Here is a 12,342-nt window from a genome sequence, read left to right on the forward strand (position 1 = left end):
CACTAAAATCTCTTTGGAATGTATTATGGGAAAGCGATTCATAAATTAAATAAATAGCAGCAATGCACAAAACTACACAGCAAGATGGCTCCAAGGCTGCTGTGTTTGGAATGTTCTTATCTCTCAAAAATGAACAGGCTGTTATACTATGAGAAAGAAGAAGAGCTGAAGGAAGGAAAAGATAAGGGTGGGACAGACTGTAAAAAGAAGAACCACAGGGAGGTGGGGGGGTACAGTGATGACAAGTTTATACTACAATCGATAAAGCTACTACAGCTGCACCCAAAGTATTGCACCAACAAGAAATAGTTCACCACCACCACCACTGAACTTCAGAGTTTCCCTGTCCATCCGTCTCCATTCCATATCACAATCTGATTTTGAAAAGTTTTAAGGTTTCAAAACTCTTTCACAGCACAGCATGGGTTCATGATGAACAAATCCAAAATACTATTGCTTATTGTGGGACTGGTCACCACCTCTGCATTGTGGCTAAGTCACATGTTTACCATGTTATGTGTTCAAACTTTACACTGAGTTTTAAAATATTGAAGAAGCTACTATATCACATATTACAATTATTACAGAGTTTTCCTAATATTAGATTTTTGGGGAAGTGTGTGTGTGTGTGTGTGTGTGTGTGTGTGTGTGTGAATCAATAAACTCATCCTGTTCAGCTAACCAATCAAGACAGTTGGGGGTGGTATTGCTTTGTTGTTTTGGTTTAGTTATTTACTTGTGTTTATCTTGTATTTTATTCTGTGAACTGCCCTAAGATCATTTGATGAAAAGTGGCATATTAATAATAATAATAACAATAATAATAATGTTACATTCCTCCTCACATTAAGGGTAGCTCAATAAAGTCAGATGTTTGAGATCTCCCTTCAAAATAGTAGGGAGAGCAATATGGCTACCAAATTTGGGCTGCTTAATGCAAAAGGTGGGGAGATGGTGCAGGAAAAATTTCAGACACCTTACATGGAATTCTCCTGGATCCCCTTCATGGGATGGGGATTGGGAACCCTGTGTTGCAGTGGATCCTGTCCTATGTCTGGGACCGAGTCCAGAGAGGAGCATTAGGAGTGTTTTTCAGCTCCCTGGCAGTTATGCAATGGGGTGCCACAGTTCACTATTTCATCCCAAATAATATTTAATATCTATTTGGAGCAGTTATTAAGAGATTTGGGTCTTAATTCTGCACAACATCTGAATCAAGGAAAGGCTATGGTGCCCTAACAAAGGGACGGAGGGTGGAAAATAAGGTGAGCCTGAATCCTGGGAAGACAAGAGGCACTGTGAATGAATGGTTCCTCATCTAAGAAATTGGCCAACCGCCAGTTGCACTATCCTTAAAGGTGCAGATATGCTTCTGTATCTAGTCCCCCCCCCCCCCCGGAGGCCTAAGTAGCCTTGATAGCTAGGAACACCTTTTACCAGCTGAGGCTGATGTGACAGGCGTGGCCATTTCTGGAATGGAAGAGATTTGCCACAGTAGTCCAGGCACCAGTGACTTCAAAACTGGGATTACTGCAATGAATCCTGAGCAGGGCTTCCTTTGCACTTGGGTCCAGAAACAGCAGTTAATGCAGAATGCTGCAGCACCATTGCTGGCAGGAGTGAGACCTTGTCAGTACATTGCAACTCTGCTCAAAGATCTGCACTGGCAGGCGAATCAGTTAGTAGGTGTTACTATTGGCAAAATAAAGCCCTTAACAATTTGGGACAGGTTTATTGTGCCACACGACCACTTCAATCTGTGGAACTGGATATGACAAATAATGTTCATTCCACACTTGGAAGGAATCAATCCTTCTTAGTGGCATCGTTTACATTTTGGAATTCTGCAATGTTTCCAGCGTCTGCTAAAAACTACCAACCCTACCCAGACAGAAAACCTGATAGATGTGTGATTTTAATGTTAGTTTTAAAAACTGATTTTATTTTTATTAGATTCATTTGTTTTTAACTTCTGGTTTTATTGGTAATTTTGATGTGTGTGTTATATTTTATATAAACCACATTAAGTTTTGGTGATTAAGCAGTATGTAAGTCCCGTTAAATAAAATTAAATGACTAAAATGTATTTCATAATCACAAAAAAATAAAAACAAACAGCTTAATTGTACTCACAAGTACTGATGGCCCGATCTGCCAATTTTGGATTCTGATTCTCATCTTTTCAATCTTCAGTACACTCCTAACTGCTGTGTCATTTTGTGATTTTTGTTTTAAACACAGCATTAAAATCCTAATGCGTTTTATTGTGCATTTGTCCTAATACACACATTCTGCAAGCAATTTTCCCTAATACAGTGGAACCTCGGAAGCCAAATGCCTGTGAACTCAAACGTTTTGGAAGTGATTGTTCCGGTTTTCGAATAATTTTTGGAAGTCGAACGTTTTGGAAGTCCAACCGACTTCTGGAACGGATTCCATTCAACTTCCAAGGTATATCTGTACAGGTGTATGCATATGTTTTAGATTTTAGAACAGCACTGCAAGAGTGTGGAGTTCGACAGGTAGCTGCATTTCAGCTCACATATTGGTTTGGGAAATGCCAATTAGGGAGGTTCACATTTTAAAATTCAAGCAGAGCAAATGCCTCTCCCATCTCTACACACAAGTAGAAACAGCCAAGAAAAGATTTTATCAGAAGAGAATACCCCAGCAATAAACCACAGTAGGCATAAGCAGAGAAAAGTCATTACATGTGTATATGTGTGCACACACACTATACTGAAAACAGGTATATACCGTTTAAGTGCAGCAAGATAAACACGAGGGCATCAGCCATACAAACAACTAAAACTTTGTAAAAACAGAATTTAAATATAGAAGCATTAATCCCACAGGAGGTACATGCTGTAAAGGAAAGGCTTGTGGGAGGGGGCATGGAAAGGGAATAATCAGCGTAGAAAATTAAAATGACAGTACCCCTGCATGAGATTTTTTTTTTTTTACTAATCCAGATTTACACAGGATTTATATAACTAATCTTTTTAAATGGGTTCATTCCACAGTAATTCCTGTATCAAGTCAGTGACACACATACCAGAATTAAGAGAGAGAGAAAGAAATTACCTGGGTACTGGAGGGGCCCACTGCTCGTCTTGGGACTTTGACATCAAAGCCACTTTTGGGATCCTTCTCTCCCCTCAGCGCAGGGTCATTAAACGGCTCACGGCCACCTTCCCAGTCGCACACAGTCTTTCTGATCGCCTGGAGAACGCTAGTCACGATCCAAGAGGGCATGTGAGTTCCTGATAAAAGTGTGAACTCTTCCATAACAACCACAAGCATCCTGACACATGCATTCTAAAGTCACCACACATTCCACAGACGGCTAAAACTGTCATATCGAGAACACGCCTCATTTTCCACCAATGGACTGGCTAAAGCAAACATTCCATATCCTTGTGAATTCTTAAGCCTGGAAACCTCTGCTTTTAAATAATTGAGAGCACAGCAGGTTTCTTTCAGATTTACCGTTCAAGTGCAAGTAACGCCTTTCCTTGCATGAAGGGGGCGTCCTGTGTCAAAGGGTCAAGTGACTTCCCAGACCTGCTTCCAACATCCACACACTGAGCATGAATATCTGTAGCCCTTACTCCAACACACAGACATCCATGTGCATAAACTTTTATGGAAGGTGGAACCCCTTAAGATGCCCGCACTCAACACATGGCTGTTATAGTGAGGAGGGTAACTGTATAATGCCAGTGCTTGGACAAGTTGCACAGGCCTGCTGTTTCTTCAATGTGTAGAGGCCCCTTCACACATATGAAGTGCTGTTATAGCTCCAGGGGCCTTCTGGCAGTTCTCTCACTGTGAGAAGTGAAGTTACAGGGAACCAGGCAGAGGACCTTCTGGGTAGTGGGGCCCGCCCTGTGGAATGCCCTCCCAGCAGATGTCAAGATGATAAATAACTACACAACTTTTAGAAGACATCTGAAAGCAGCCCTGTATAGGGAAGTTCTAAATGTTTGATGTTTTATTGTGTTTTAAATATTTTGTTGGGAGCTGCCCAGAGTGGCTGGAGCTACCCAGCCAGATGGGTGACATATAAATAATAAAGTTATGATTGTTGTTTTTATTAAAATTGCAACTGTGATGTGGACCCTTGTGAAGGAAAATGTTACTGGATATGTATGGTTTAGCTTTGTTTAACAGGCATCATGCAAAGTGACTTTGTCATTACTTTCTCTCAAGGGTACTGCAGTTCTGGGAGGAAACGAATTCCCAATAGCCTCACTAAGGATGCAATCTACAAAGCCCTGCCAAAGAGATATGAATACAGCATCCTCTTCCTACTTTCCTAACTAATGCAAGGCATATAATGCCAGTACATTGCCACCCAATATCTGATCAATGGCCAGAACAGTTGCAGAGTAGCTCATCAGCAACTGTGGGAATTATGGCGTGAGAGAGCTTGCAACGGCTGCCATGGAGCTGTCACAACTGCTTGGACCAGTTGCAGAAGCTCTGGCAATACTGCACAGCTGCTGGGCCATGTGGTCTGTAGGACACTGGGTAATACAGGTGGCCAGGAGATGGAGAGCCATTGCACACAGCAAGTTTTGTGGATCCCATCCAAAAAAACATTCTCAAGTTTCCATTGGGAGAATTCAAGACAGTCCCACTGCATTATAACAGATGCTCTCAGGTGCTATGTTTTCCTTTAACAAATACTGCGCATCTGAATGAAAAGCTAAATGGCACGAGAGGGCATTAGCCACACCTTTGGATGACATTTTTCTTCTTCTTGATGGCCTGTCTCAACGGTTCTCTGAGTGTAATCTGGGCGAAATCCTGGAGCGCGGCATAGATGGTATGGCGAATGGCATGATTGAAGACGCTTTCCATCCTCCCCATTAAAACCTGCAGCCCTTTAATCATCGCTATAACCTGCATGGGGGGGAAATTGGTTTTCACATAATTTAGACAAAGCACAAGTCATGAAGAGAAAAGACGTGGGTGATCGTGGTCAGAAGGCATTTTCTCTTTCTTACCTCAACAAGAGCAAACTTCTCTTCGCTGGTATAATTGTATCGTGTTGCTCTTTCGTACTCTTCTGCATTGTCTGGACAATCTTTGTTGGAATATTTGTCCGTTGGGTGCACCAGTTTCCAAGAATACTGCAATTGATGAAGGGGGTTAAGAATGGCCAGAACCGACAAAAACTGAACTGAGAAACCACAGTAACAACTGCAATACACCACTAAGGCTGAATGAAAGCTTATATACTATTGTGCTTTTGAACAGGCAACTACATTTCATTAGATCAATAGTTGTTAAGCCCTAAAATAGGAAGATCAACACCCCAAGATAACAAATAAAGTGGTGATGTGAATACAGAAGCAAGCTTCTGCGTGTGCAGGTAAACGTATTGATATTTTTACCAAGTTCGCCACATGTAGCTTTGGCACTGAACCTTGCATGATGGGGAACTCTTCCACAAGGAAGTGTTTCCAGTGGCTTCTGCAAAATGGCCATAGCAGTAAAACAGTGGTTTTTAATCTTATATTCTAATATGAATATTACTAAGAGGAAGGTGGACAAAAACCCCACAAAGATCTCATGCCAACTCAACTAGCGGAAAAATTCCTTCACAGCCTACAAATGTGACATTCAGATACATGCTCCACATAATAGTTTTGAGTCTATTTGAGATCTTTAACTCATCCAAGTAAGGGTGCAAACAGAGTATCACATGCTGCTCTATAATATGCCATCTAAAGATTACAGTGAAAACAAAACATTTCCACTCCCCCTCACGGTTGCTTCTCTTTAGAACTTTCCACAGCCTGCCCTGCACATACCACTTCCATAACATGTGCACTCCACTGAGACAGAAGTTGAAGACCTTGGAGAGAAAGGTCAAAGAGCTTCCGATACTCAGCATCAGTCTTCTGAGCTTCTTGGCGGCCTGATCCAGTCACTACCTGTAATGAAAAGCATGCTTGTTAAAACATGCAGTGCATATATGACTAAACATGAATTGTTTTATAGAGTGCGGAACATAACCATCTGTGTGTGCTTTTCAGGTTTCATAAAAAAACATGCGGAAGCTCATCTTCCATATTACAATATTGGAACCACTTCCCCATAGTGCAGCCTCATGCTGGTCCACCCAGCACCCACAGTGTCCCGTTGCGCCAGAAGCGGTTTAGTCCTGCTGGCCACATGACCCAGAAAGCTGTCGGTGGACAAATGCTGGCTCCCTCGGCCTGAAAGTGAGATGAGCGCCGCAACCCCATAGTCGCCTTTGACTGGACTTAACCATCTGGGGTCCTTTACCTTTTACTCAGCACCCATAACAAGCTACAATTCGCAGGATTCTTTGTCGGGGAGACATCAGCTTTAAATGAGTAGTGTTTTAATTTATGATGAACAGGCATTTACACCACTATTTTCCCCACTGGTCAAGCTGACTCTGGTCTGGAACTCTTTCCCCATAATAAGAGGGTAGGGAACAGAAAGACCCATAGTTAAATATACTAATGTGCTCTTTCTCCATCTTACTTCACATAATTTAGAACTAAGGCTGAAATATACCGTATTTTTCGCTCTATAGGGCGCACTTTTCCCCCTCCAAAATTAAGGGGAAATGTGTGTGCGTCCTATGGAGCGAATGCAGGCTCCTTGGCTTCAGTGATAGCAACGTGAAGCCTCCGAAAGTGCAGAGGGAGTGCTCTGGAGGCTTCGGATTGCTTTCGCTGAAGCCTGGAGAGGTGCACACCGACCTCTCTCACTCTCCAGGCTTCAGGGATAGCCGCCTGAAGCCTTTGGAGTGCAGTGGGGACTCGCGCTGCGCTCCAAAGGCTTCGGGTTCCTTTTGCTGAAGCCGGGAGAGCAAGACTCCCGAAACCTTTGGAGTGCAGGGCGAGGTCCCGCTGCACTCCAAAGGCTTCAGCCACGCACCTGCCTGGAAGCCGGAGGAGGAACAGAAGGGTCTCCTTCTGTTCCTTCTCCAGCTTCGCTTGAAGGGGCGCTGCGCAGTTCTCCCTCTCTGTGCAGTGCCCCTTCAGCCACGCGCCTGCCTGGAAGCCGGAGTCCCTTCTGTTCCTCCTCCACCTTCGCAGCGAGGCGGCTGTCCTGTGAAGCCTGAGGAGGAACAGAAGCTTCGCTTGAAGGGGCGCTGCACAGTTCTCCCTCTCTGCGCAGTGCCTCTCCTTCGCAGGGCAGAGAGGGAGAACTGAACAGCGCCCCTTCAGCGACGCTCCTGCCCTGGCATCCTGCTGCCCTGAAGGTTTTTTGGCGCAGTTATCGCAGAAGCCAGAACAGCCACACGGTATCCCAGAAGCCAGAATCCTCTTGTTGTTCTGGCTTCTGGGATACAAAATATATTTTTTTTCTTGTTTTCCTCCCCCGCAAACTAGGTGCATCCTACCATCTGGTGCGTCCTATAGAGCGAAAAATACGGTAGTTAAGAAATGAACCCTGTGATCAAATTAAGTCCTGGGTAATACACATCATATGCCTTGTGGCCTTTTCAGGCTACATATTTTCATAAATAAACTTGTGCCTAGTTGTTGTTTTTAAATAAGTATTAAAAAAACCTGGTATGGAACTCGTTAGAAAACTGACACACACAAATGTGGAATTCACTAATAGCACTTTGCCACTCGAAAGGGTGCAAATGTTTTATTGACACCACAGAAGTGTAAGACTAACACTACTTAGTCTGTACGAGAAACAGGGGCACATTTTTATGTTTAGAACTGCTAATGTAACAGGTTAGGTGCATATAAAACCTGATTCCATCCAAAGACTCATGTCCTGCATTAATCTACACACCTCACTATTGCTGTAACGAGCCAGTTCCGAAATAAAACGCATGTGGTCATCTCTTATTTGGATCATTTGCTCACAGATATTGTACTGGGGACTGCTGCTGGAAGAAGTGCATGTCCATCTAGGGTAGGGGAAAAAGAGAAAAGAAAGCATGAAAATAAAATTTATACAGTCCCATGGCAAAAAGATCCACGCCCCACAGATGAATTTTCTTTAAGTGAACTGCAAGAATGACTTAGAGCAATTTCGTAGTTCTTGGAAAAAGCAAGCCAGCATGTCTTTTCAGTTCTTACCTAGATTTATTTTCTTCATAGTGAGCACTAGTCTTAATGTATCTCGCCAGTTCGATCTGCATGTCGCCAAACAGTGGAACTACTTGCAGCTGCTGGACTCAAGAGAAAACAAATTAAACAAAGTTAATTATGTGTACCTTCTGGTTTCATTCAGGACTTAGCCACACAATCAGCAAATACATAAGCTAACTCTACAATTCTATGATATGCAGCCATGACTCTCCGTGGAAAGAATATTATTTTGTAAAGGTACCAAAAAAGAAACCCCCTGTGGTTTGTGCTGGCAAATTACAACAGTCCCAGAACAGAACCAACACCTTCTGCTGGCAATAGTGCCTTCAACACACACACATCTGGCTTGAAACATCAGGACAACACTAAGCATCGGGGAATTTGTCATCTGGACATGGTGTCAACTTGAAATATAGTGAGTTGCATCCAACGATATATACTTGCACAATAAAACATCCTTTCCCTTTAAACCCCCACATCTGGTTCTGGAGGTCCCCCAAATACTTGAGAACAGATTTGGAGAGGCAGAAGGTAAGAAAAGGGAGGGGAAGTTGCACTGCACAAGCAGAAATCATTGTGCAAAAAGGATGACTTCAATGGATACAAACCTATGTATTTTAAGAATCATAGGTAGGAAACCACCTTCATGATGTAATCAGAGCCAGGAAAGTTCGCATGCCTAGTCACTCAGGTGACCAACCACCCACGTACCTAAGTAATATATAACCACTCCCTTTTCAAAAGACAGACAACCTTCTTAACCAACCTTAAAAAACTTGTCAATCTTGTTCAGATTTATCCTTTTCTTGGCATCCAGCTTATAGATGTTACTGACGCTGCCATCCATCAGATACAAACCAAAACCCATTACCTGAAAAGAGAATAAAATAACATTAAGACCTGTCGCCTGATTCTTAACTTGATCAATGCTGAAAGCAACAAAACCTTGTAAACCTTCCTCAAAATAAAGTTTATTAGAGCATAATGGCACAAGCATCATAAATATGATTCACCATTTTATTTTTCTACCACTGACCAAACTCTCTTTTCTAATCATGCATATGCACGTAAATTTCTATTATTTAAGTACCCCCAAAGTCATGCTGTACCTTTGCCTTGAGGCCATGATGAGCTGACATGATGGCTGATAAACCAAGGATGTATCCCGACAAGACAGAGGTGTTGTGCCTCAGGGATGCTCCTTGATAAAACATGGACACCAAAAGCCCAGTTTCTGTGACTCAGAGTGGCTAATTGCAGCTAGAGTTAGGGTATCAGCTATGCCTGTTCCTGGTCCAATATAACCTGTCCAAAGCTATCTATGACCTGGAAGCCTCCCAAATCAGGTTACCAAAATCAGGTTACCAAAATGTATTTTATACAGGGCTTTATTTGATGATGGTTTAGAAGCTGCAGCTAGTGCAAAATGTGATGGCTCATTGAGATGAGACCATAGCACAACTATTTTGAAGACTTTGCATCAGTGGCATATAGGCTACCAAACTCAATTCAATCAGTTAGCATTAACATATAAAAGCCATAATCAGCTTGGAATCTGAAGGAGCACCTCTTTCCATCATCAGCCTGGCTGTGTGTTAAGATCTCTGTGTTAAGATCTTTCTTATGGTCCCACCATCAGCAGAAGCCCATGGAGATATGACACAGCCTTCTTCGTGATGGCAACTCAATGGGGATATTTTCTTCCCCCAAGAATCAGCTAGTGCTGACATAAATTGCTTCTCGGTGCTGGAGGACCAAAATTTATCCCAGGTGACTCACCATTCAGACTTGGGGGAGATTTCATCCAAGTCTCAAATATGGCAACCATTGATATCCAGAACAAAACACTGAGATCACCAAATCTTCCCAAGATAAAATGTTGATCATTTTTACAACCATGAAAATTCAGATGGGTATATGCATGATGCTCTGTACATATACATTTTTCTCATACCTAGTCATCTTGAAGTTGTTCATGTATAAATCTTGAAGTTTCTCTTATGAAAAGAGCCCAGTTTCTAATTTAAAGTTTTCATAATTGTAATATATTTGGGGGATATCAGAAGCAAGTGAATTACAAAACTATCCTTCCTAAAATATTAAAATCAATCATTAACTCTAAACACAGAGTAAAACTGTGTTTCACCAGAGGCCATAGAAGCAGGCACCTGGACTTTTTAAATAAAGCACAGTCAAATATGTTAAGAATAAGCACAATAAGCTCTGGAACCCTTAGAATATCCCAGCCAAATTTACCTGCTCCATTTCAGAGCTATAAGCATCTGAACGATAAATGCTTCTAATTATCCAAGTATGGTAATCAGATTTGAAAGCTGTTAAACTAGCTTTCCTGTGCAGTCCTAGATATGCTGCAAAAAGATTCATAGGCACAAATAAACTACCCTTTTCAACATTTTTAAAATTACTATATTCATTTGGCTAAAAACCAATGGAATGAATGCATACGGAGCCATTTGGAGGCACAGTGCCGAAAAATTCCTGGGCACAAATACATTGCTTTTTTCCAACATTACTATATCCCGTTTAGCTAAAAGCCAATATAATGAATGCCGAGCAATTTAGTTCCTCTAAGCATTGAAAATGGTAGATTTGCCTCTGCATATATTTTACCCAATATGACAAAATGACACAAAAACATTCTAATTCCATTTTTGCCTTTTCTCTACCCCCTTCATTAAAATCATCATTTAGGCCCTCTGCATATAGAAGTGTGGAGGGAGGGAATTCACATACATAAAAGAGAGGCTGAAAATACTTCAAAGAGCATACCAATTATTCCAGGTTACTTGACAACGAACCTCTAACATTTCAAGAGTATTTTCAATGCTCACCCAGCATTCCTCCCCCCCAACCCCCACCCACCCAATGCTGAAATGCTTCAAGCAGCATATCTTACTTTTAGGAGCATGTGCTTCTCACTGGGCGTTAGATACATTTTGTTTTCATAGTAATCCACGCATAAATTCACAATATCAGCAAGCAGCTCTTCATAGCCAGGAATCACCTCAAGTTGTTGCTGTAAAGACTAGAACAGAAACCAGTTTAACTTTGTATATGGCAACAGGGGGGGGGGGAATCAAGAGAGAATATTTGTGGAAATGATATGTATGGAAATAGCTGGATTTTATTATATTATTCAGCACGTAAGATACCGTGCTCTGTACAAGAATAAGAAGGGAACAATGACATCATAGTTTAGTTTACTTAATAACATACCTGTGTGATCTTATTGTGATTAGCAAGAAACATGGAGAGGTTCTGGGATTCTTGGATAGACTGAGGGTCGGCCATTTTACGCAGAAATTGGGCAGCCCTTCAAAGGAAACAGGAGAAAAATAAGTTAAATCTTGCAAGAATGATAGACATATCTATCATCACTATAGCTATGCCACTGGTCCCTGCAAGAAACACATTACTGCAAAGCCAAGTGTATGAATGAAGGACATTTGCTGTATCTTAATGATTTGTTGTCACTGGATAGAGACGACTGTGCTGGCCTCCACTAGCTTTGCTGCTGCTAGAGAAGAAGCCAGCACACACGTGTGCACATGCATGCACACCATGGGATCCAATGTCACACCTTGATGAGCAATGTAGAAACCAATACGGTGGTACCTCTGGCTGCGAATGGGATCCGTTCCGGAGCCCCGTTTGCAACATGAGCAGAGCGCAACCTGCGCAGACACAGGTTTACCATTTCTGTGCATGTGTGAGACGTGGTTTTGAGTGTCTGCGCATGCGGCGAAACCTGGAAGTAACCCTTTCCAGTACTTCCGGGTCGCCGCGGGACACAACATGAAAAGATTTAACCTGAAGCAAACGTAACAAGAGGTATGACTGTAAATGCAAGTGCAGTGGGCAGGAGACTCAAGTTGTTGTCCCGACACACTCCGTTCTGTCATTATTTTCCAGCAGCAATAATTTGTGATGCAAGTGACTCACAGTTGCCAGCATAGGCCGCATTCATGGAGATGGATCCTGCAACAGGGGCTTTCCATAAGGATCAGTTCTGACAGGGTAATTAGGCGGAGCCACTTCTACTTTGGAATCAACTTTCAGCGGTAACTACCTAATTTTTAAATCATTCTTGAGGAACCATGTAGAATGCAAAACAGGGGTGTGTCAAGAACAGCACCCAAAATCAACTTCATTTTTTCCTTCCTGAACCCTTTCCTTTTTTTCCACCTTCCTTTTTAGGCAAAAATATTATGCTTATTTT

General features: G+C 42.2%; 1 protein-coding gene across 2 annotated transcripts in view; it reads right to left on the reverse strand.

Annotated features, from left to right (window-relative positions):
- CYFIP1 (cytoplasmic FMR1 interacting protein 1) overlaps positions 1 to 12,342 on the reverse strand; it is a 58,392-nt gene that overhangs the window by 32,183 nt on the left and 13,867 nt on the right. For both annotated transcript variants that reach the window (XM_083734187.1, XM_083734188.1), the window contains exons 7-15: positions 11,340 to 11,436; positions 11,020 to 11,148; positions 8,869 to 8,973; positions 8,091 to 8,182; positions 7,801 to 7,918; positions 5,823 to 5,945; positions 5,013 to 5,138; positions 4,742 to 4,908; positions 3,085 to 3,232 (exon numbers count right to left, since the gene is read on the reverse strand). In XM_083734187.1, the coding sequence (XP_083590313.1) occupies positions 3,085 to 3,232; positions 4,742 to 4,908; positions 5,013 to 5,138; positions 5,823 to 5,945; positions 7,801 to 7,918; positions 8,091 to 8,182; positions 8,869 to 8,973; positions 11,020 to 11,148; positions 11,340 to 11,436 (1,105 nt within the window). The remainder of the gene's footprint in view (positions 1 to 3,084; positions 3,233 to 4,741; positions 4,909 to 5,012; positions 5,139 to 5,822; positions 5,946 to 7,800; positions 7,919 to 8,090; positions 8,183 to 8,868; positions 8,974 to 11,019; positions 11,149 to 11,339; positions 11,437 to 12,342) is intronic.

The sequence above is a fragment of the Podarcis gaigeae genome (assembly GCF_964106915.1).
Source record: "Podarcis gaigeae genome assembly, chromosome: 4".
Taxonomy (NCBI): domain Eukaryota; kingdom Metazoa; phylum Chordata; class Lepidosauria; order Squamata; family Lacertidae; genus Podarcis; species Podarcis gaigeae.